This window comes from Dermochelys coriacea, chromosome 14, assembly GCF_009764565.3.
Source record: "Dermochelys coriacea isolate rDerCor1 chromosome 14, rDerCor1.pri.v4, whole genome shotgun sequence".
Classification (NCBI taxonomy): domain Eukaryota; kingdom Metazoa; phylum Chordata; order Testudines; family Dermochelyidae; genus Dermochelys; species Dermochelys coriacea.
In genome coordinates this window covers 36,442,914-36,467,121 of record NC_050081.1, presented here as the reverse complement: position 1 = coordinate 36,467,121, position 24,208 = coordinate 36,442,914, and the positions used below count along the sequence as shown (strand labels likewise).

Genomic DNA, 24,208 nt, shown 5'->3' with positions numbered 1-24,208 from the left:
TGTGGTGTTTTTTCCCTTTTTTTCTATTCCAGGTTGGTTTGGTCTTGAGACTGGCGTCGAATTTGCTACGAGAAAGAGAAAAATCCCCCCCCACTTGGTCCTTGGAAGACATAAAAAAGCAGCCACCATATTTTCGACCGTCCTTGGGAAGCCTTTCAAATTCTTTGTGACCTGAAGGAAACTGCCACTTAAACATACCAAAAGACCAAACAAAAAATAATTAGCAACAACCTGTCCTCATCCTTTTTTTAAATCAAGCAACTTTTTGCATCTCTTTATCTTGACAAACCACCAAAAATCCCCAAAAAGTTGCTGTATTTTTTTTAAAGCCATGACCAAAAACAAATCAATTATTTTTTTTCTTTAAAATACACCACTTTAATCAAACAAAAAAATAACAAACCTTGAAGCGCTGTCGACGAGAAAAATTATTGGATAGTAAGTGTCGAATTTTCAACCAACTGACCAAAAAAAAATTCCTCCTCTGTACCAAAAAGAATTAACGCCAGGAAGAAACCAAAAATGTGTATATAATTGAGAGGAAAGTAGGCTTTGTTTCAAAATGGTTAACCCTTAAAAGTCAGGCATTTTTTGCAAAATATGAATGCATATTTATAAGGAGTACGACGGTCTCTTATACAAATCCATCGTCTCCACGAATATGAAGGGTTAATGAGCTCCCACACAAAAGATGGCGGTGACTGAGCCATAAAGTATCGCTTCTTTGTGTGGGAGACGAGGAAAATGAGCAATCTGTACATAAAGATTGCAGGGTAAGGCTATAAATGGTGAGGGACGCAAGAAAGATCTATGGCATTAGCCAATGATGGGTTGGTTTAAAAAATAGTTAACCTTACAGTGATATGTCAGATCCATTTCTATATTTTTAAATTCAATGTAATTGTTAGGTTTTTTTTGTGTAATTTTTATTTTTTTAAAACCCAGAGTACCACTTTAATAATGTATTTGCATATATATGTAGTAGCTGGGGAAAAGGGGCAATTTTAAGAATTGGGTAGCAATCTAGAAATAAAGATTGCAAGAGATGTTTGGGTTTTTTTGTTTTTTTTTAAACAATTCGTTAAAATTCAGTAACTTGTATCTTAAAAGATCAGCATGAAATCGGATAACATTTAGACTCCAATTATAACGAAATCTAATGTGCTTTTAAAAATGTGATTCTTGCTTTCTATTTTCCCTTCCCTACTCAAAGATGGCAAAGCTTTTTTTTGTCTCCTTGTCTTTGTTTCTGGCAAGCAGCTTTTTTTTTTTTTTCCTTTTCAGGTTGATCCCATTTTTTACTCCCCCCCTTTTTTGCCCCTCCCATACTTTGGAGGGGGACAAATTAGCCCCCCCCATTGTGATGGGGAGATTCTGTAGTGAATCTTCGGCTCATGCTAACAAGAATTGGATTCCTCCCCTTATATTTTTAATAGGTGTAGCTTTGTAGAATTGAGATTATAGGATACAAAGGGGTGTGTGTGTATCTCTCTCTCTATATATATATATATGGTGGGGGCTGTATTGTGTTATGAATTCCCTCTTAATAGATACTGAAGCCTTTTTGTTTGTTTTTTTTCCCCTCCCCTCTCCCTTGTGCTTCTAAAATGGCGTCTGCCTCATTTTGTCTCTTCCTGTACAAAAGCGGGAACCCATGGGCAGGGAGGTGATGTAACCAGCTCTGAGCAAACTCCTCCCACTGACTGACTTGGGTTTGGAGGCAGGGGATGGAGGGAATGAGATGCAGGTGGGGGGAAGGAGGAGGGGAATGCACCCAGCGTGTCCCCCTCTTTCTAAACTGTTCTAACCAAATTCCACTCCTGGCTGTTTCATCTACAGGAATTCTTTAGGTACAAGTTAATATATTGAATACAAAGTATGATCCTAAGTCCACCAGGTTTCTTTCTTTTTATAGGTTTCAACATAACCCATGAGTTTGGACCTCCGCTCTCTTGTCTGTCTTAACTGGCTGTATTTGTAACTTACATTGGTTTCTATCCAGCTTCCATGCTCAGTAAAGCAGATGGTCTGCTTTGTCTCCCTTCTGCTTTGGGATTTCACTGGTACCTTTTTTTAGACTTTCCAAAGGGAAGCGGGGGAGCATTCCTCTTGATCAGTTAATGTAATCTGATTTGTTATAACAGATGTGAAATGCTATCACTGGACTCCAAAGTGCTGTACATAACCCACAAATCTGTTGTCAAGGATATTCTGGGGGTGGAAGGGGTGCGTGCATTTTCTCCAGCCACACACACCCCAAGTGTCTTGTTGGGCAGGGGAAAGGTAAAAAGTCTTGTATTCAATTAATTTGCCACATTCCACAGTGCCATAGTTCCTGTACAATGTACTAGGAAAAGAAGTGATCATTAGGAAAAAAAGGGAAGCCCTCATCAAAGGGAGGGGAACAGCCACAATTCACGGGTAAGCAAACCTTTCTGGTATTAATTACATTTCACAACCTTCATTTCTGTTCCAGACCACTTTGCTTATTTCTTTTTGATTATTCTTCCATTGTCAACTCCGCGCAGTGACATCGACTGATGCATGCAGAGGCTGTAAGGATATTTTGAGTCTTGATTTAAGAGTTTGCCAATCTGTTAAAACAACTACAAATTTAATTTTTTGAGACTTTGCATTAGAGAGATCTGGTTTCTTTTACCAGAGCCAACCCAGTGGATCTGCATGAACGTCAGATAGCTTGTAATGAAGGAGAACCTGCTTTTGTGACTGAGATTTTTTTTTTAACTGCTGGATTTTTTTTTTTCTGGACTGTTTCTAACATGAAATGGGACTTCACAAGGCAGATTTTTCAAACCCAGCAGGTTAAATACCTGCTGCAGTGTCCAGTGGTAGCATTTCATGCAATGTAAAGCAATTCAGCATTTTAGTCTCTTGGGGACTGAACAATATACAGCCTGTAATGGTCTGATCCTGAAACATTGAGCTGCAATCCCATTGAAGTCATTAAGAGTTCTGGGTGCTGAGTTTCTCTCTTGGGATTGGGCCTTAGTCGCTGCATGTATAGTGCAGGTAGGATGAGGTAAGTTGTATGTAAGCAGCAAACTTAGCAAAGGCCTTGTAGAGATTGTGCAGACGGGTGGGTCCGCTTAAGACTGGCAGACTGGGACCATTTGCTGTGTTGCAGTTGTGTGCACTTTTAAATTTCCAAGCGCACAGAAGATTAATGGAGGTGAAATATGCTAAATAAGGAAAATAAAAGATCCAGCCAGAGAGGTTGATGAAAGCAGCAATGGCTCTTGCAGCCTCCTAATAGGAATAGAAAATCTATTTAATTTTTTTGAGAAAAACATTCAACGAGAGGAAAGCTTATCTTTTTTTATTTTTTTTAAAGCAAACACTAGGAAATAGACCAGTCCATTCAGACATTTAAATAGAGCACACGTTTGATAAGCCGAGATTTGTCAGGCAAACTTTTGAAACTAGGGTCTGTCTGTAAAAGCTTTTTCTTAAAAGCATCTCTAGACTTCATTCTAGAATAAAATGAGATCCTCAATTTGAGAGATTTGAAGATCAGGTTAAAAATCAACTAAGTGAGGCTAAACGTGGGGTGAACACACGGTACTGTCAGGTAATAGGCCAGCTAAAACTTTTCTTGCCAGAAGCCTAAATGATTGCCAAACTAGCTGAGTTTATTCTATACAGCCGGTGATCTTTTTAAAGATAGATCAATAGGGGTCTGGCTGAAGATGGCTTTTAAAAGTATTTTAATACCACACTTTAAAAACAAAAACAAAACCCAATACATGAAGTTTCTGTACCTTAGTAGATATTGTCAGGTGCTTTTAACACCTGCCGTTTACTGAAAAAGGAGTGCAGCTTTTGTTTAACAATTCTGTTAACAGGATTTATGTTCTAGAAGTCATCTTCTGCTGTCTTCCCTCACCTTCCTGAAGTTGTAATCTCATTGTCTCACTCATGTGGGTGAAGATATGAGATGGGGTTGGAGAAGTAAGACACTGAGATGCTAAAGGGACAAAGATACTGTGCCAGAAGCTGAACCCTTTGCTGTAGCCTGGTGACCTTGACAGTCACCAGCAGGTTCTCTGTCACGTTTGATGCCTCAGTTATGCTGAGAGCATATGTAGACAACATATTGTAAAGATCACTTCTGATTTGAGGTAGCTTGGCCTCTTGGTGAAACTCAGTTTAGCGTTTAGACCCCGGGAAAATAATTGAATTGTGAGGAAATCAACAGGTCTCTGAATACATGGGGGTCCAGATCTTTAAACTTAAAGATCTGGCTGAATTTAGTCTTGTTTTAACTCTTCTGTAAATCACTTCAGTGACTACTTTCTTTCAAGGGGAAGGGGAGTACTTGTGTTTTTTAGATCCAAACTAATCCTTGTTTCCTTGCCATAGGAAGGGGAGGATTGTCCTGTTAGAACACAACGCTGGGAGTCAGGACTTCTGTGCCTAGATTTGGGAAAGAGTGTAGATAGTGCCAGAGGATTTGGTGCTTGGGGCTCATGGGTTGTGTGTCTTTTGATGGGAGTGTGGTAGTTAGGAAAAGGGGTGGGGGTGTCTGGGAGTCCAGACTCCTGGATTTTAACCCTCTGGCACTGAAATGGAGACATAAGCAGATAAAGAAAAAGCCACAGGCTCATTTTCCCCTTCCCCATCCCTGCTGGGGACTGAAGTGGGAAAAGGCTGAGAGAGGCTTACTTTGTTGTTACTTAAGGGCTTAGAGAGCCTCGGCTAGAGGGTGTTACAGAAGAGTTACTCCATCAGGATGGTTTTAATCATTTAATGAACAGCTGTTTTTGTAATGTTACAGTAACTGGCAGTCCTCAGTCACTCCCCAGGGTTAGGGATTAGAATACCAAGTCTTAAAAATCCTTTATGATGTATATTAATAGGATTATAGGATATGAAGATGTCTGTCTTCATTGGAATAAAATCCTGATTTCTATCTCTAAACTGTAAGTACAAAACAACTCTCCCTGTGGTCTCCAGTCATATGGGATCAACTTCTCAGCTGTACTGGAACACTACTTGTGGAGGGGTTTAAATCCTAATAGATCAGTAGCTGTGCTTTGCTTGTGATATGTCATCTGTCCTCTGTATCTTTCTATCCCATCCAGATCCTCAAGGCTCTCTGTGCCATGTCCATAGCTGCTTGTAGCCCCTCTGGATATGCTTGCTTCAGTAAATCCCATCACCCATAGCATTCAGAAATTGACCCAATCTCTGCAGAATTCCTTTGTCCTTCGGGGCGGGAGCACACGGCTAACTTTCTCTTAAATTGGCACAACTGTGTAGTTTTGATGCTCTTTACGTCAATACTGACGGGCTAGATCGTGGCAATGGATAAATATAGGTTGCTCTGGAGAGTCCCTGTTGTATAACCCACTGCTTAAAATCAGCTCCTTGTGTCCTCCTTGGCTTGTTATTGCCCATAGGCGCTCTCATTAGCGCTGGGAGAAATTAACTAGATTCCTTACAAAGGGGTGAACCACAATTCAAATCTAACTGGACTAAAAACTTTTCCATCTTTTTCACTCTAGGCTCCCAAGAGATGGAGTGTAAAATACAAGGCTGAAATCATAACATCTAAAAATGCCTTTACTTGTGTTTAACTTCAGCTCAAACCCAAAGGATATTTTGAAATCTGTCCTGGGTAAAAAGTTTGGTTACTTCCTCTTTCTCACAAATGAGGGAGCTAGTTCCTATTTTGTTTCTATTCAATTTCACTTCTGGTTCTCTGCCCTTAAAGCTGCGATGTTTGGGTTGCAAATTGGTGGTTGTTGAATTTTGCTGAACTTGTTAGATCTTGTAAATTTTAGTCTGCTTAAAAAGTGTCTTTGTTCTTGTATCCTTTTAAGTGATAGCGAACCAGTTCAATGATTCATGTCCTAGGATAACTTTTTTGGCTAACAAATGTGTACCTAATGCAGCTCTTCCCCTTACCAGCTTGACCTGTTCTGATTTTTGTCAGAAGGAAGTAATCTATTGACTCTCATACATTGACTGTACCTTGTAAATGATCGTGCTATTTGTGTATTTACAGAAACTGCCTTTAATGTTGGGTAGAAATATGTAAGAATATTGCTTAAAAGTTCACATCACTGGAAGTGTTTCTTGCACCATATAAACTGTAGGCCTGATGTTCAGACTCTGACTTCAGTTGGGATCCCAGATGGTCAGAATTTCTGAACATCCATCCATATTAGGATTTGGAAATGGAAGCTGATATTATGCACTCTGTTCTGCAAATACCACAAATTGGTTTCTGCCCTGCTTCGGGACTAGTTCAGCAAATGTCGATGCTTTATTGTTTAACCAGGATCAGAATTAATGCTTGGGAGACTTCAGCCACTCACAGTTGAATCACTGCTTTTTTTGGTTAAATTCAAAGTGCAGCTCTACTCAGAGAAGCAACTCTGTAAAAGGCATTGTGTGGCTTTGTTTGTACCTGAACTCTAGATCCTGTTTAGTCAACTGGCAAATAAAAATGGCTTTCTGCCAGCCCTGCAAATTCAGGCTGGGATTCAGTTGTCAAGCTGGGTTCAGTCTTGTTTTCATCAGGAATAAATTGTCCGAATTAAGTTCTGCCTTCATTTAACCTGACTTCAGTAAGCTTACCCAGATGTGAGTGCAGTCACACTGCAGCTCATGGGTGAGCCTAAAATAGAATGTGGCACACTCCCTTAAAGCCTTTTTGGTTCTGTAGGGCTAGCGGGGTCAAATGTGCTATTGTTAAACTTAGCAGATCTGACTCTAATACACACAGGAACCAGAGAAGATGCCTTTAGTCACTTTAAAGAGTAGAGCCATGCCTTAAGGCGTTTTAGACTAGATCACCCATTCCTTTCAGGGGAGGTGAACAGACATCAGAGCCAAATTCTTACCTGTTCAGTTATACTGTGCTTACCTTTGATTAGCATTGTGTGCCATAAACAGCTACAGTGCTCCACACCAGAGGTGACTGCTTTTCAGGAGCTGGAGTGAAGTGACCAAGCTGTAGCTTGTTTTTCAGGATAGCTTGCTGTCTGAGTGCAATGTTTGTCTTAAGCCTGCTCCTTCCTATGTCTGGCAGTGGAGTCTAAAGTCAAGCTTGGTTATTTCCATGGCCAATAGCAGGCCAAATTTTCCAACCAAAAATTCCTTAATTGCAGAAAGCCTAATCTATAGCTCAGTGCCCAGAACGTGCAGATCTGAGCATTCAAATGCAGTGATGTTTCTTTAAAAATAAAACACTAAAGCCAGCGTATGACTAACACCATGGGATCTGTTTGGGGAGCTAGGATGAAAAAGGTAAATAGGCAGCCATTTTCCATTATGTAAATTTCATACAAGGCATTTGTTCTCCATGAAGCAGGGGTATGTTGACCAGCACTCTGGCACAAGTTTTGGTTTCTCTACAGCCTTTGACCCTAAAATCAAATGCCCTTTTTGGGGAGGAATGGATGGAGACATGCTGCTTGTGATGTGAACTTCTAGGGTGCATGCAAAGCAGAAACTCTGGGCAATTATGAACATTTTATCTGTTTTTCTAAAGCTTTGCCAAGAGTTCTGCTAAAACTGTTGACCTTAGACTGCAATTTTCTCAAGTTAACAATAGAAAAGCTGTTTTCCTATAAATGCAACTTAAAACTGTTCTTTTAAGTATTTCTCTTCTGAAGCATGTTTCTAAAATGACATCTTGTCAAGTCACAGATAATGCTTTTCTCATCTACCGCTTTTCATCAATAGATCTCAAAGCGCTTCACAACTTTCATAGTCTCTCAACGCTTCTGGAAGGTAGAGCAGTGCTATTATATCCCTGTTTTACACATGGGAAGCATGAGGCCTAAGGTCACACAGGAAATCTAGTGAAGTGGGGAATTGCACAGAATTGGGAACCCTAAGTTATAGTGCTCTAGCACTGCACCCATGCTCCCATATTAAGATGTCTTATTGCAGAGCCAAATTCGTTGAGCTCTTGAGACTGAGGACAGAATCAGACCAGCAGAATCTCTTTAATGGAGATGCACAAGCAATAAAAAAAAGTTGCTGATCTGATCCTGGGTTGGGTTTGTAAGGAGCCAGGTAGCAAAAACCTTACCATGTATAACCTGACACGCTTGATTTGGGATCGTGGACGACACACACGATGCCATTTCATAGCAGCTTTTCAGAGTGGAATGCTATTTTCTTTTTAGTTGAGCTGTCTGACACTGCAGTAGTCCATGTTCAGGATTTGTAACTTGGTCATGTTGCTTCAAGTCCCTTCCAGTTGACTGTGGGTCAAGCTATTGGCCCAGAGTAGGATCAAACTAGACATGTAGTTGGCTAAAAGTGGACTTCAGTGTAAATTAGGCTTAAATGTGTAACTGAAACTTTAAATATGCTTTCTGATGTTTTCAGAGGTGAACTGCAGAGGTCTTGCTCAGAGGTTCTCATACTGGGGGTGGTGACCCCTCAGGAGGTCATGTGGTTATTACGTGCGGGTCATGAGCTTTCAGCCTCCATCCCCTGTATTTGCCTCCAGCATTTATAATAATGTTAAATGTAAAAAAAGTGTGTTCTTAATTTAGAAGTGGGGTCACACTCAGGCCTGCTGTGTGAAAGGGGTCACCAGTACAAAAGTTTCAAGAACCGCTGCTGATGAAGGCTTGAGTTTAGGATTGGGGGGGTTAGTCGATTTAGGAGACCTACAGAGCTGTTAGCTAAAAGTTATTTCCCCTTTATCTGTGCTTTGGAGCAAAGGTACCATCTGGTTTGAGGCACAGGACTCCTGGGTTCTAGATTCATCTCTTGAGCAGGGGAGCCTGGGAGTCAGGACTCTTGAGTTCTATTCCTTGCTTGACTACAGACTTCCTGTGTGACCTTGGGTAGGTCATATAACCTCCCTCTTTATATTTTTGCCTATAAAATGGGAATATTAATTTGGTTCCCTAAAGATACTTAAAGTGAGGGAGAAAAGTGTATCTAGTTCTTAAAATGCCGAAACTTCAGGCTTCCCTGCTGGATGAAGGGACATAAGAAGCACTATAAACAGGTTTAGACTTTCTATTCAAGTGTTAATACCTTGTGTATCACTGTGGTATGGGTGCATATCGAATATTAATTCAAATATAAGCTGTAGGGACCAATCCTGAAGTAGGAGCCTTCCATCTGAATTCATATTTCTAACCACTGGCTTCACTCCACTTGCTTATTTACACCCCTGTCTAGGTGGAGTGCCAGGAAATTTGCAGTTTGGATTTCTCTGGCACTTAGAGGGGGGGTATTTTGTCAGAGTATGAGACTTACGTTTAAATTTTTAACAAGCCAGTTAGCACTTAGCAAAACCTTTGCAGTTTGCCTTTTAAACAGATGTTCAAGTTACCTTTAAAGAGACTTGAGCTAAACTTGCCATTAATCTTTTTTTAAAAAGCTTTTAGTAAGTGTCCATGAGTGCTATAAATTCCAGTAAGAGCAAGCATCTCTATCTGTAGCATAGGCAACCTCAAATGTGTCAAGCTGTAGCAGTGTGCCAAAAAGTGAAATTGAATAGAAACCCATCTTGCTGCTTGAGCTGAGAAATATTGGAAGTAAATTATAAACAGAAAAGAAAAAGCTAGAACTTTTTTTCTTTAAACTATCTTTTGATTTTTAGTCTTGGTCAGGCAGGGGAGGGGTTGGTAATACAGGAAATTTCTTCTAAATTGGCTAGAAACTGGTGGTCTAATATTTGCTCACAGTTGCCGAGGATATGGCTGCCTTATTCTTTCCTCTGATGTCCTTTAGTCCAGTATTGCACTGATCAGAATAGTTGTGTGTGCTAATACACAATTCTTGTAGCCTGTTGTCTGTGCATATAAATCTAGTGCATGTGTAGTCTTTATTAATAGAACTTAAAATCTTTGCTGGGAACCCTGAGCAGTGGAAGCTCCCACTCTTCTTTAACATGCCCTGTAGCGCCTGGGGGAATTCACGTGCTTGCAGACCTTCCTGCAGCCTCAAGGCAACAAAGTGGAATCTTTGTTACCTTGGTCAATTCTGTATATTCATCCTTATACTGCCAATGAAGTGAAAGGATCTCTTTATTTGTAGATCAGTCTAGACTTGCAACTGTCTTAGGTCTGTATGATCCAGTGTCTCCTACTCTCGTAATCATAGTACCTGGTCTTCCAACATGGAGTACAATCAGGGCATCTTGCGGGATTTCCCTACTGGGATGAAGTAGCCATGGCTAAGTTCTCCTGTGTACATAACTCTGTGTTTGATCTCTTGTGTGGATGGTGACAGGTGTTGGATTGGCAGCCCTGGAGACTGAAGTCCTCTCTTCACCAGCAAAGCACGTCCAAGCCTGGCAGCAGCACTGCAAGCCTTTTTTCCCTGCCGAAGCGCATTCACCTTGCGTGTGGAGGATGCCACCTCTGGGGGGTGAGAGGGGAATTCAGTCTCCATGGCCTGTCCCACTCTCTGCCTTTCCACTGGGGGCTGCAGGCACAGAGACTTTTCGGCATGGATGCCTTGCAACTGGACTGACACCCCGTACCCCCTAAATTGATTCCCCCCCAAGCTACTGAACAACCGTCAGCCGGTAACAACTTTCCATCGCTCCCAACTGTCTAGTTTTGTTCCGCTAAACTCCTCTGCCCAGTAAGTGATGGTGGATCTCTGCAGTTAACTTGGAGACTTTATTGGGGAGGAGTTCACACCAGACCTTGGAAGAGCTGGCTGTGGTTGGATATTTTTCCTCCTCCTGCTCGGAGAAGGGACTTTGCTGAAAAGGCAGCGACGAGGGGATCTCTTCCTTCCATGTTGATTCCAGTCTCGATCAGCCTGCCACAGCCAACAAAGTTCTGGAACTCGGCCATGCTGCCCATCTGTGTGTGTGTGTGTAAATTCCCCCTCCTCGCGTCAACCCTTCTGCTCCCCCAAGCAAAGCTGCATTGGCAGCCTTACACACAGCCCCATTTGTTTCAGTGCTGCATCTCGGTGTCTATGCCTCACGCAGCATGTGTGTAATATACCAACGGGGAGTACGTTGCCTTTGTGTCATTAGCTACCATCGACACTAATCATTCCTCGCTGTACAACACGGGGACTATTTATGCATAGGCAGCTACACTATACCTTCACCCCACCCTCTGAATAAGGGTAACATACAAAGGCAGATACGTTCTGTGTTGCTGAAGCAGACCCAGCCAGCGCGTCTCTAAGCAACGCCCCAGCCGTGGTCCCGCTTGTCAACTTTGGTTGTAGTTTAACCTGTCTTGTTACAAGCTTCCCAGATAGGTTAGCGTGCCCTCATGCTACTGCCTACCCACTGCTCTGTACTGCAAGCGGTTTTCATTCCAAGGGCTGAGTGCAGTGTCCCTTAAGGGGATCCCTGCTCGTGTTCCCTGGGTTGAGTGTTAATAGGAGGCTATTACCACTGGAGCTTTGGCTGCTGCATCCTAGTCACCTGTAAACTCTGCGCTTCCTGTCTGCACCAGATCTCAAGAAAGCCAGTACTAAGGGGAAGTAGTCTCCGTGCTCTTAAGCCATTGCTCAGTTATTTGTTGCTTATGCATGCTCCACTTTTAAGAGGGACAGCAAATAGTGTATTTACCCTTTTTCCCTCCCCCCACCCCGCCCAGGTTGACTGATACAAAATAGCCTGACTATGCCAGTGATTCCTGGTTTCCGCAGTCTTCCAATCCCATTGACTCTTTTGTAGTGTAGGAGCCTGTGACAGACATACCACCGTGCCTGAGACTGGGCTCTAATCCTCATCTGGATGTGGGAGGACGGTCTGCCTTGCTTGCAAATCACTTTAAAGGGCAGTAGCCAAGATAATTTAATTTCTCCAGTTTAGTCTCTTCAAACTGACACTTCTACCTTACTCCCAGGGTGTGGCTGTTCTTTCCCTAGGGTTTCAGACAATTTAAGTAGCCTGGACAATTTTACTTTCCCAGTCTTTCATTTCTCGGTTCTAGGCTGGGCATGCGCCACCTGCGAGAGTTGTGTGTGTATATCCAGGGATGAAGGGGTCTCTTTCCAATGAAATTAACAATTTATGAAAATACTTAAATGGGACAATTTTTTAAATCAAATTTTGGGTGAGAAAGCCTTGCCAGTGGCCCTTTAACTCTGCTCAGAGACTTATCTGAATCTCCCACTAATTGAACTGAATTTTTTGCTGGCACCAACTCATGCATTTAAGACACACAGGGTATCTACAATAACCACCTTGCGTGCTAGGGATTCACACCATCGTTCTTGTTGGGTCTGAAGGACCTAATGGAAACGGTGGTGTGATAATGTGTAACATTCATGCTCAATGTCCTGGCAAACAGGATAATTTCCATGCATGACTGACTTTGCATCATCCTGATTTTGGGAGAGAGTTATAACCTCATATCGGCCATTAGCCAGTTCTCCTTGAAGAATATTGTTTTCCCAGCATCCACCCTGAAAGATCTGGTGTATCATACAGAGAAGGGAGCTCTGTCTCAACCTAACCCCCTCCCCTTAATATATAATATATACGTTTTTCTTCTAGCAAAGCTAAGAACAAGTTAAACAATAAAGCCAAACAGATTAGATTTCACCTAGCATGTTCTGTTGAAACTAATCGGCTTGTTTCAGGGTGCCTTCCATTTCGGGATGCTATGAAGAATTGCATGAAGGAACAAATTGGCAGAGTGTTTCCCATTGCTTTGCTTTTGTGTCCTCTGCATTTTTTTTGTGGATCTGTTGAATTTTTGCTGTTTAAACATGTACCTGTAACTTGGTGCATTACATTTCCTAAAAACCAAATAAACTTTGTAATTTATACTCTGTAACTTGTGGATGTTGGAAATGTTATGAAGGGAAAATTAATAAAAAAAACCAAAAACCCCAACCTGTTAATCTTTTTTAATAGCATAGCCCAAAATACTTCCTGTTGATTATTTTTATGTCTGGGTTTTTCTTCCAATCCAGTCCCCTCTATTTGAAAAAGAAAATTTAGTAACACTTTAGAAGATTTACTTCTGCAATGGCTCTTTGTAACAAATGAGATTCCAACATAACCAACTGCCCTCAGTCAAGTAGAACCTCTTTCTTTTGTATGTAGGTAATCAAATTTCGACCTGATTGAAACTTACAGCTGCTGATGTATTTTTAGGCCCCATTCTCATAAACATTTCATCTCAAGTCAATATTAGCTTTGGTTATCTATGTAAACCACTGAATATTACAAGGTTTAGATCCACACCTCTCTTCTGATCACGGTCTATTTAGGTATAAGTTCTTTAGTGTGCAATAACTCCTCAACTAAAAATTGGTCTCAGAAAAACATCAGCATTTTCCACTGGGGTTTGTCTAAAAAAGACACCAGCAACTTGAAAACACTATTGTGTGTTTGTTTACAGTTCAATAAATGGCATCTTGCCATAAACTTATTTAGCCTCAAGGTGATTGAGTGGGAACATGACTAGAAATCCCTTAGTCCTCCCTGCTCTGGATTTTCCCCAATTGGCTATCCCTTTATCCTCTTTATTTCCTAAAGGTTTGGGGGATACTTGAAGACAGGTTGGCAAAGAAGTAAACCTCGAGTTCAGATCCATCCTGGTTAAAGCCCAAGAGAGCGATAGAGATTTGTGTGTGTGCGCACGCAACTGCGAGTGTGTGGTTAGGGAAAAGAAATCTAGTTTTCAAATGCTGGGAACTGATGGTGTTTGCCAAGTGTGTTATGCTCTGGGTTCTCTTTTGACAGGTGGCAACGATAGGATAATACTTGGCACTTGTATAGTATCTGTACCCTTCCTGATCAAGTTTGGATTCCACTTACCAGTGCAATGATATCTGTGTGCTCTTTGCTGAGAGTAACCTTTTTTTTTTTTTTCCCCCTTTTTTTCTTTCTTTTGCCTCAGAACTGTCCATCATGGGCTCTGGACCAATTGATCCTCATGAGCTCCTAAAAGGATTAGATTGCTTCCTGGGGAGAGATGGAGAAGTCAAAAATACAGAAGGGGTCACCAAGATTTTCAAGTAAGTCTCCAGTTTAAACGTGGTTTGAAGAATTTTTAGCATGGCAGGACAATGTAGCAAAATCTCAATTTCCCAGAGCAGAAGTAAGCAGCTGGTGTGGTGTGAAAATGACCCATCAGAGCAGAGCTGTTTGATTGTTTTAAGTCTTTCTCCTTCGTAGTCTTTTTTATTTATTAGATGCTAATCTGCTTGTATGGTGGACGGCATTAAAGTTGTTGGTTTTTTTTTAAGGCAGTGTAGGGGTTTCAGTCATGCCAAGGCCAGATTCTCAGCTGGTGTGCATCAAAGTAGCTCCATTGGAGCTGCCCTGGTTTAAGCCACCTGGGGGATCTGGCCCCATTGACTTCAGTGGAACCACAGCTGACTTGCACCAGTTGGGGAGTTGGCCTTGGTTTCCATCATCTTCAATGGAAGATGTGATCCAAATCTCCTAGGCTGCTTTGGAAACATCAGCCTTGTCTCTCTTGTAACTCCATCCCCTTGTTTCAGAAATGCATCCAGTTCTCTTCCTAAATGTTATTTGATCATGGATCTCATGGAAGTCCCTTCTGCAGGTTGCTTGAGGGCATTTCAGTGTATTCCAAGCACACCTAGCATTCGTTCCCAAAGCTCTCCCACAACCGCCTTGTTCTTCAGGGTGTGGCTGAGGCATTGGGTAGCTGTAACTGCCCTATGAAATATTTAACCTCACACCCCCTCAAAAACCCCTTTCCAATTAAAAGGATGTGTGTGACATTTGCAGAATATTTTAATCTTGGGCTAGATCATCAACCGCGAGTAAATTAGGGAGGCTCCTGAATTTAATGGTTTCAGAGTAGCAGCCGTGTTAGTCTGTATTCGCAAAAAGAAAAGGAGTACTTGTGGCACCTTAGAGACTAACAAATTTATTAGAGCATAAGCTTTCGTGAGCTACAGCATCCGATGAAGTGAGCTGTAGCTCACGAAAGCTTATGCTCTAATAAATTTGTTAGTCTCTAAGGTGCCACAAGTACTCCTTTTCTTTTTGTGAATTTAATGGGAATCCCATGCACTTTGAGCCAGCCATTGCCCTGGCTGGGGCTGGATTGGAGCCAGTGCCCGCTGGAGCAGAAAAACCTCATTCCTATCCCCCCTCAGCCAGCCAATCCCCCACAAACCTGGGGCCAGATTGGAGCCAGTGCACCACAGAGGGGAAAGAAGCCATATGCTGTTCCCAGATGAGTCCTGTTAATCCTTCTTCTTGGATCCCAAGCCTACGGAGTCTGATTTTGTGGCAGTTCGTTTGCCATGTGCTCTGATCTCTCTGTACTGCATCAGCTCAGCTTCTCTCTCGCCTCTCTCCCTTCCTGCTTGCAGCTTAATGAAAGACGCACAGAAAATGGTCAGTCGCTGCATCTACCTGAACATCCTGTTGCAGACCCGGGCACAAGACATCCTGGCAAAGTAAGAGTCGTGGAGGGTTCCTTACGGAGAGTGGGGGCTGGGGTCAGGTTATCCGTAGCTCGGGGGGGGGGTCTAGTGAGTTAGAGAAGGGGGAGCTGGGAGTCAGGACTCCTGGGTTCTCTTCCTAGCTCTGCCACTAACTATGACTGTTTGGGTGTCTTCATCTGAGGTGCAAAGTGGGAGGTTACAGGGTTTTAGTGACCCATCTCTGGCAGGTGCTTGGAGATCAATCCTGGGCTGTAAGGAGTAGGCAGAGAGGGTACAAAGTTTGGCTGTAGCCCATGGCGGGGGAAGGGTATGACACCAGCACTGACCTGGATCTACTCTCGTCCCAGGTTTATCCGGGTCGGGGGTTACAAACTTCTCAACACTTGGCTCACCAGCTCCAAGGCATCCAGCAACGTGCCCCTGCTGCAGCAGATCCTGCTCACGCTGCAGCACCTGCCCCTCACTGTGGATCACCTGAAGCAAGTGAGTAAAGCTGCTGGCGCTCTCCCTTCACAGTTAGTGCTGGCCACGGTGGCCCAGTGCAGCGCTAGGGGGCACTGTGCTGCAGGGAACAAAGTGAGGATGCTGTCCCTTGCAGTCAATGCTGACCATAATCCTCTGTCCCTCTCTGATCTTTTCCAGAACAACACGGCGAAGCTGGTGAAGCAGCTTAGCAAGTCGAGCGAGGATGAAGGTAAGAGGCTGCCCAGTTGTGTGTGTGCACATGCCATGCCTCCTCCCGTCTGCAGGAGCTTGGTGCGAGCTGCCCTGCTCTAATCTCTGTTTGCTCTCCCCTTGCAGAGCTCCGAAGACTGGCCTCCATCCTCGTCAGCGACTGGATGGGCGTCATCCGTTCCCAGAGCAGCGCGCAGCCTGCAGGTGAGTCATGCCCTTGAAACATGCATAGGAGACCTTGTTTGAAATGATGGGGCCCCAGCCATCTCAGCTCAGGCCCCTCAGCCCACTAGTGGATATCCTCCCTGCACCATCCTGGGTCTGTGTTCTCTAGCATGGGATCCCTGCCACTCTACTGCTCAGTGGCTCCTCCCATTATACACTTCTCGTGTTCATCCTACCCAATGTGGGCAGTCTGTGGGCTTTTCCCTGGAGCCTGAGGGTGGAGGAGCTGTTGTGGTGGCATCTGCCTTTGGGACTTGAACCCCCCTCAGGAGCCTAACCCTCCCCTTCCCTGCAGAGCGAGACAAGAAAAAGCGGAAGGAGGAGAGTAAGAGCAAAGCACCTGTCCAGGAGAAGCCTCAGGAGGCCAAGGCAGAAGCCAAGGCTGAGGAGACACCGGAGAAGAAGAGAGAGAAGCCAAAATCGCTACGCACCACAGCGCCCAGCCATGCCAAGTTCCGCTCCACTGGTGGGTACTGGGAAGGGCATCTCTCAACTCCTGGGGGGAGTAGGCCTGATCGAGGGCAGCAAGCTAAGAGGCCTCAAGTGGGTTTCTGTATGGCTGTTCCCCAGTTGCCCCACTTGTAGGTGGCTCTGAGCAGTGTCACTGTGCAGCTGTTCCCCAGTTGCCCTACCCCAGAGGTGGCTGCATTTCTCCCCTGCGTGACCTATCCCAGCATAAAAAGCCTTTGGGATCCTTGCAGATGAGGTACTATGAAAATGTGGGCTTATCCCCTTGCTGTACTCCGCTAACTTGAGTTCTGCTTTGCCATAGGGTTGGAATTGGAGACTCCCTCACTGGTTCCTCTAAAGAAGAACCCCAACGCTGTAGTGGTGTCTGAAAAATACAACCTGAAGCCGATGCCGATAAAGAGACAGAGGTAGGTCTGAGCGTCCCACTCTGCTCTAGGGAAAGCATCCAGACTTTACGCCTGTGGCTTCCTCTGTCTGCCTCACTTTTCCACCCTGTTCCTCAGTCCTGAGAAGCACTCTGTGTAGAATTGGGAGGCCGGACTCCTGGGTTCTATCCCTGGCTCTTGGGAGGGGAGTGAGGTCTAGTGGTTAGAGCAGAGATCTGGGAGGCAGGACTGAGTGCTGAGGGGATTTGCCCAAGGTCCTGTGTGTGGTACAGGCCCAGCATTGGTATCCTTCCCCAGGCTTCCCCTTCAGCCCCCTGCAAAGCAGCTCTAAGGTTGTGCTGTATTTCCTATGCTCTTCTTCACACCAGATCGCCACGTGATCTGGGCTTGCCCGCTCCTTGCTCAGGGCAGCATCTGACCCCTTTCCTGGGCCGTGGCCCCAGTACCATGTCTGCTTTTCCCTCTCGCAGCACGTCCGCCCCCTCTGGAGACAACCCACCAGTGGAGAAGAAATACAAGCCTCTGAACACCACCCCCAACAGCACCAAGGAAATCAAAGTCAAAATCATCCCCGCGCAACGTGAGTACATTGAGTCCCAGGTAGTCAGGATGCCTGGGTTTGGCCCTCATCACTGGGAGGGGAGTGGGGTCTAGCTGGAGTAGCGGGGTTGCAGAGGTGGGGTCGAGAGTCCGGACTCCTGCGTTCTATCCCTTGGCTCTGGGAGGGGAGTGGGGTGTAGCATAGGGGAGGGGCAGAATAACGTGTGAAGTTGCTGGTGCTTGGAGCCTTCAGTTTCCATAATCTTTCATTTCTCCCCCTTTTCTGCAGCAATGGAGGGCTTGGGCTTCCTGGATGCCCTTAACTCTGCCCCCATCCCAGGGATCAAGATCAAAAAGAAAAAGAAAGTCTTGTCTCCTACTGCAGCCAAGGTACAAATACCTCTGGGTGGGGAATGGGGGATGGTGGGTTAGAATGGGGGGTGCTGAGAGGCAGGACCCCTGGGTTCCATTCCCAGCTGGGTGTGGGGCGGGAGGTCTGGTGGGTTAGAGCAGGGGGCTGGGAGACAGGACCCCTGGGTTCTGACATCAGCAATGAGAAGGGCGTGGGGTCTAGTGCGGGAATTGGGAGTCACTGGTTCACTTCCCATTACGCTGATCCCACATTTCTCTCTGTGTCCCAGTCGAGCCCGTTTGAAGGGAAGCCAGCACCAGAAGCAAGCGCTGCTAAACCATCCTCGCCAGAACCCGCTACTGCATCCGAGCCGATGGAGGTGGATCGGCCCGGCACACCTGTGCCGGCAGTAGAGGTCCCAGAGCTGATGGAGACAGGTAAGGATGGGGAAGGCGTTGGAGCCAACGGGTTCTGTTGTGCTAACCCTGGGCCGGTAGTAGGTGTCAGCCCAGACCTGATGTTGCCACCCAGGAGGCCGTAAAACCCCATAATGCACATGGCCAGGTGTGCCATGTCAGCTGGGATACAGCCGCCTTGGCGGAGGGGGCAGCCCCTGTGTCAGCTCAACTGTAGGGCTGGCAGGGCTGTCTTTACTGGGAATCCTGGGTTGGGCTCAGGAGGCATTGGTGCCAGCTGGTAGATCCAGGCTCCGAGGGTGTATTTGTCTGATTGCTCTGTGTCCCGTCCCTGCAGCCTCATCCGAGCAGAACTCTGACACCAAACCACCCGAGAGTGCAGCTGACTCCACGCAACTTACCAAGAAGGGCAAGAAGAAGAAGACAGTGAGCTGGCCTGAAGAGAGCAAGCTGCGGGAGTACTTCTACTTTGAGTTGGATGAGACTGAGCGAGGTGAATACTGGGGAGGGGGCCTTTCCCTCTAGGGGGCACCAGCTCCAATCCAGCACTTGGGTTATGGGGCCTTTCCATGTACGGGGTGCCAGCTCTGCTCCAGCACCAGGAGACTACCTGGCTTCTGTGGGTGGGAAAAGGGATACAAGGCCTTTGAACTCCTATTATGGAGTGGGGGTGTCTCACCCTTCCTATCTGCTGTATGGCAGTGGCCTGTCTGTCCCCTGAGTAACTCCTCCCCATTTCTTCTTCTCCCCCCGGCAGTCAATGTGAACAAGATCAAGGACTTTGGCGAGGCAGCCAAGCGGGAGATGCTGAAGGATCGGGAGGCCTTTGAGACAGCAAGACGGCTCAGCCACGACGCCATGGAAGAGAAGGTGCCCTGGGTTTACCCCAAGCTCATCGACCTGCCTAACCCACTGGTGCAGCCAGGCAACGGCAGCCGCGAGAAGTTCACCCAGGCCGAGAGGGAGAAGGGCATCCTGCAGGAGATCTTCCTGTCCAAGGAGAGGTGGGTGTGGCTCTGGGGGGCAGTGCGAGGGGTTGGAAGGATACTGGGGTCGAGGCCGGGGCGCCATTTCCCAGTTGCGCAGTGTAGGCTCTTTGTCCTCCTCTAATGGCTGGACCATGCAACAGCCAGTGTATCAAATTTAGGGCCACCCACCTGAATCCAGCATGGCTCTGTTCCTCTCTAGCAGCATATGAGCCGTCTGCTGCCTCTGAGCCTATTGACCTGGTTGTTCGACTCAGGGAGCACAGACTTCGATTTCAGCTCCAGAGGTCCCAGGAGATGACCTGTCTAGGGGCCTCTCTTGGTTGCTGGACTCCAGGACCTCTCTCTGACCCTGCTAGCTTTGCTTCCCGTGGCTGGTGGACGCTGGGTGGGTGTAGTCTTGGCCTGTGAGGCTGTGCTGGAGCTAAGGGGCAGGGGGAGGGGCATCAGGCTGTGCTGACAGCCCCATCAGTGGTGGGCTACAACCACATGTCTCAGTGCTGAGATTTGATGGGCATCTCTCTTCTCCGCAGCGTTCCAGACAGTCCCCACGAACCCGACCCGGAGTCCTATGAACCCCTGCCACCCAAACTCATCCCGCTCGACGAGGTACGTCTGGCCCAGGGCCCCGGGTTCTCTACCCTGCTTTGGGGGACAGAAGGAGGGGGCCTGTTGGGTTAGAGCAGGGGGATTGGTAGTCAGGACTCCTGGGTTCGCTTCTCACAGTGGAAGGGGTCTAGGGGTTAGAGCAGGGGGTTCATTTCCCAGCTCACTGGGGGCCCTCCCCGCTCTGTGTCTGTCACCCCTGTATAAACAGGGATGGGCTAGAGAAGGGCAAAGGCCCAGGAACCCGAGCGCCCAACCATGACCCCCAGCCCCTAAGGCTGGGGCGTCCTCCTCAGCCCGTCCTGACTCCAGTGTCTCCTCTGTCCCCTCTCTCAGGAATGCACCATGGACGAGGCCGCCTACCAGGAAGGACTCGACCCGGCCGCCGCCTCGCAGTCTCCCGACGGAGCCGGGGCCTCCAAGCTGCCCCCAGTGCTGGCCAACCTGATGGGGAGCATGGGGGCTGGCAAGAGCCCTCAGGGCCCAAACCCCAGCTCCTCCATGAACGTGCAGGAGATCCTCACCTCCATCATGGTAATTGGAGCTGCCATATAGCCTGTCTGACCCTACAGGTTTCCTGTAGTGGGAGGGTCCAGCACCAAAAGGGTAAACTATGAGCAGCTCTATGGGTGGGGCCTCACTGGCCCATCTACCCCCAGAGTGGACCATTGCTTCCACGCCCCCCCACCCCACCACTGCTGGAGTGGACCATTGTCCTTGTCTCCCTGCCTCCAGCTTGGTTGAAGTTCCAGTGTTTTAGGGGGAAGGGGAAACTCAGAAAATGCACCAGCTGAGCAATAGTTGGGGTGGGGGGATGCATGAGGGGATGGGATGGGACTCTTTCTTGTCACTGCCTTCTCCCAAAGCAGTTGGCTCAAGCCAGCCCCTGGCCCCAGCTAGAGGGTTAATGGACTAGCACAGCGCCCTAGAGTTAGAGGTCAGAGAGAGCTGAGAGGGTGTAGTGTGTGTGGGGGAGGAGGGACACTCTGTCTAACCCTGCTCCTCCTCTCTCCCTTCCCTGCACAGGGCGGGCCCAACAACCACAAGACAGAGGAGCTAATGAAGCAGCCGGATTACTCGGACAAGATCAAACACTTGCTTGGCAACCTCCAGACACAGCCCCCAGGGCCCTCAGGAGGTAAGAGACCTGTGGGGGGGGCACTGACGTTGTTCCCACCTCCCTCTTCTAAGAGAAAATTTTGTCCTGCCGGTCGCCTTCTGGCTTCTGTTTCTTTGCCTTCAGTCTGTCTTGATGGGGCACCTGGGCCTTATAAACCATCAGCTCGTACAGCTCTAGGGGCTCTGGCAGGCGGGTAGTCGGAAGGACCTGACTTTGGTTGATTCAAATGGCTGGTGCCAGGGGAGGGCTGGTGCACCCAGCATCCTGATGACATCATAGGGGTGCGAGTGTATGTCTCTGATTTTCTTGCTCTGGGGGTTCCAGGAGAGCTGGCCTTGTAAACATGTCCTGGGTTAGGATTGGAGGTTGCCTGTGAAGAGATGGGAAGTGAATCCTCCCCACCCCCCATTGTAACCCCATTGGCTGTATTTGATCCCTCTGCTTTCTTGTCTTCCAGTGCCCCACGGGCTGCTGGGCCCAGGGCCCCTCTCCAATGGATTCCCACCTGGACCAAAGAACATGCAGCATTTCCCTCCCGGGGGGCCAGGACCCATGCCTGGTAAGCAGGGAGCAACCATCTTCTGGGGATGGGGGGACACAACTGTCAGACCTTCAGCTGGAGTGTGCCTGAGTCAGTAGGGAGTGCTGACCCCAGAGCGGTGCTAGGGGGCGCTGTGCTGTAAGGAGTGGGGTATAGGCTCAGTGGGGACACTGGCGCCAGCACTGACTGCCAGGGCAATGCCCCAGTGTGGTACTAGGGGCTGCTGTGCTGCAGAATGGGGGGCTCAGTAAGGGGTGCTGTGTGGCATGGAGCAGGGTGTGGGGGTTCAGCAGGAAGTGTCTTTGTGCCCTGGGCGCTCAGATGCAGGGTCTCTAACCTTTGTGCCTCTCTCTCCCCTAGGTCCCCACGGTGGCCCTGGGGGTCCCAACATGCCCCCAGGTCCTGGCATGCCTGGCGGGCCCAGGATGATGGGCCCTCCTCCTCCCCAGCGAGGCGAGTTCTGGGATCCCCCTGATGGCGGCATGCGGGGAAACCCCCACGGGGGTATGCGAGGGGGTGGCCCCGGCCCGGGGCCTGGCCCAGGCCCTTTCCACCGGGGACGAGGAGGGGAGCCCCCCTTCCGGGGACGAGGAGGAGGTGGGCGCAGCGGCGGCCCCCCCAATGGCAGAGGCGGGCCCCCTAACAACGGCATGGGTGGAGGAGGCGGCCACGGCGGCGGCGGCCATGGTGGAGGCCACGGAGGCCATGGTGGAGGCCACGGCAGGGGCCACGGCGGCCATGGTGGGGGCCACGGAGGCGGCGGCCATGGTGGGGGCCACGGAGGCGGCGGTCATGGCGGTGGCCACGGAGGAGATCACGGCAGAGGCCACCCAGGGGATCACGGCCGGGGTCATGGTGGAGGCCATGGAGGAGGTAATTGCAGGGGGCTTGGCTTGCCCTCTAGGGGGAGCAGAGGGCCATGGCTTTGGAATGGCCCTGCCCCTTTGTGGGAGGGGCCTGTGAGTGCCCCCTCCCCTCCCCCGTTTATATCCAGCAGGTGGCGAGGGCCGATGGGGGAGACCCAGCATGCATTGCACCCATTCGATCCTGTGGGCCCCGCTCCTTGGGGGCAGGGCCCAGAGTGGCAGAGACCCCCTATGGGCCTGTGAGAGCAAGGGAGAAAGTTTTAGCTGCAGCATTGCATGCTGGGAGCTGTAGTCTGCTCCTGGTGGCACAGGTGGAGCATTTCATGCTGGGAGCTGTAGTCTGTGCTCCTGGCAGCCTGGGTTAGGGTGGAGCGTTGCATGCTGGGAGATGTAGTCTCTCCCCCATCCTCTGCCCTGTTCTGCCACCCCTCTGGCCGTGCCCCGCTGCCGTGGCTGACCTGCGCCCCGTTTTCTCTCACGCAGACATGTCGAGCCGCCCCGTGTGTCGCCACTTCATGTTGAAAGGCAGCTGCAGGTACGAGAACAACTGTGCCTTCTACCATCCCGGAGTGAATGGGCCGCCCCTGCCGTAGCGCCCGGGGCCCTCCCTCCACCCCGCCGATGCCCCGTGAAACCGCCCAACACAGCTGCCCCAACTTCATGGACTCTGGGGTGCCTGCTGTCGGACTTGGGCTCTGAATCCACCACTTATGGCTTCTGTGAGGCCTTGTAACGCCCGGGGGGGAGGAGCAACCCCCCCCCCCCCCCAACGGCTGCTGCTACTGAGGAACCACTGCGGGGGGGGGGAAATCCCCCCACCACTCCGCTCCCTCCTGTGTTGTTTTAACCTGATGGAGGCGTTGATGGGACCTGACTCTGCACCCCCCAGTGACTTTTTGCAAGCACAAGAGCCGCTGCCTGCTCTGGGACCTGGGGGCAAGGAGGGGCAAAGTGGGTTGTTACCACTGTTTGTATCTCTGTGGAACCAGCAAAGGTGTAAAGGGGGCATTGCCTGGCTGCCCCACCCGCCTCCGGGCTGTGATCTGTCTGCGGGTTTGCCAACTGCAGACCTACTCTGAAGACATTTTGCCTGGGGAGCCTTGGCCCTGAGGAGCAGCTGGCCACACCACCCAGCTCCCCCAGAAATACTGCCTTCCCTGGGCACGAGGCCAGGAGACTTCTCCCTCCATCTGGCAGCAGCAGGATACCAATCCTGTTGAGGAGGAGGATCCCTTAATCACTGTCCCCCATTCACTGAGCAAAGGGGGTGCTTGTTAACTCCACCCCCTCCATGGGGTCACCCCCCCATGTGTGTGAACAAGTGAGATCAGAGCTCCTCCCTTTGCTGTAAATACCCTTCCCCATCCTGCTGACTACTGCAGACACATGACTCCCCTTGGTGCTAGCGAGTCGTTGGAAGTGGGGGGGCGTGAAGCTGTTTTCTGTGAAAACGGACTGACTTTATTGCTGTTGGCATCTGGGGGCTTGGTTTGTTTCCTTTCCATTGTTTTATTTTTTTACGATCTCTCCCTGAGACATGGACTGTCCTTCTCCCCCCCCCCCCCCCACCCCACTCCCACTGGTGCAGCCTCCCCCTTTTGTTTTGTATATTTTGTACATTAGTAATAAACATGGTGATTAAAAAAATGGATCATCTAATTTAA

The 24,208-nt window shown here is 48.2% G+C and overlaps 1 protein-coding gene and 1 pseudogene across 3 annotated transcripts in view; both read left to right on the top strand.

The window, feature by feature from the left end:
- Window positions 1–24,208, top strand: part of LOC119842653 — a 1,040,433-nt pseudogene that overhangs the window by 519,096 nt on the left and 497,129 nt on the right.
- Window positions 1–24,208, top strand: part of PPP1R10 (protein phosphatase 1 regulatory subunit 10) — a 25,005-nt gene extending 797 nt beyond the window's left edge. For 2 of the 3 annotated variants that reach the window (XM_038371196.2, XM_038371198.2), the window contains exons 2-20: window positions 33–438; window positions 13,833–13,950; window positions 15,286–15,372; window positions 15,708–15,843; window positions 16,003–16,054; window positions 16,162–16,239; window positions 16,556–16,726; window positions 17,033–17,138; window positions 17,588–17,697; window positions 17,947–18,047; window positions 18,299–18,446; window positions 18,763–18,918; window positions 19,183–19,429; window positions 19,945–20,020; window positions 20,354–20,551; window positions 21,044–21,155; window positions 21,595–21,696; window positions 22,039–22,551; window positions 23,028–24,208. In XM_038371196.2, coding sequence (XP_038227124.1) covers window positions 13,844–13,950; window positions 15,286–15,372; window positions 15,708–15,843; window positions 16,003–16,054; window positions 16,162–16,239; window positions 16,556–16,726; window positions 17,033–17,138; window positions 17,588–17,697; window positions 17,947–18,047; window positions 18,299–18,446; window positions 18,763–18,918; window positions 19,183–19,429; window positions 19,945–20,020; window positions 20,354–20,551; window positions 21,044–21,155; window positions 21,595–21,696; window positions 22,039–22,551; window positions 23,028–23,137 — 2,610 coding nt within the window. In that variant the 5' untranslated portion in view covers window positions 33–438; window positions 13,833–13,843 and the 3' untranslated portion in view covers window positions 23,138–24,208. The remainder of the gene's footprint in view (window positions 1–32; window positions 439–13,832; window positions 13,951–15,285; window positions 15,373–15,707; window positions 15,844–16,002; window positions 16,055–16,161; window positions 16,240–16,555; window positions 16,727–17,032; window positions 17,139–17,587; window positions 17,698–17,946; window positions 18,048–18,298; window positions 18,447–18,762; window positions 18,919–19,182; window positions 19,430–19,944; window positions 20,021–20,353; window positions 20,552–21,043; window positions 21,156–21,594; window positions 21,697–22,038; window positions 22,552–23,027) is intronic. The other variant, XM_038371201.2, reaches the window with a different exon arrangement.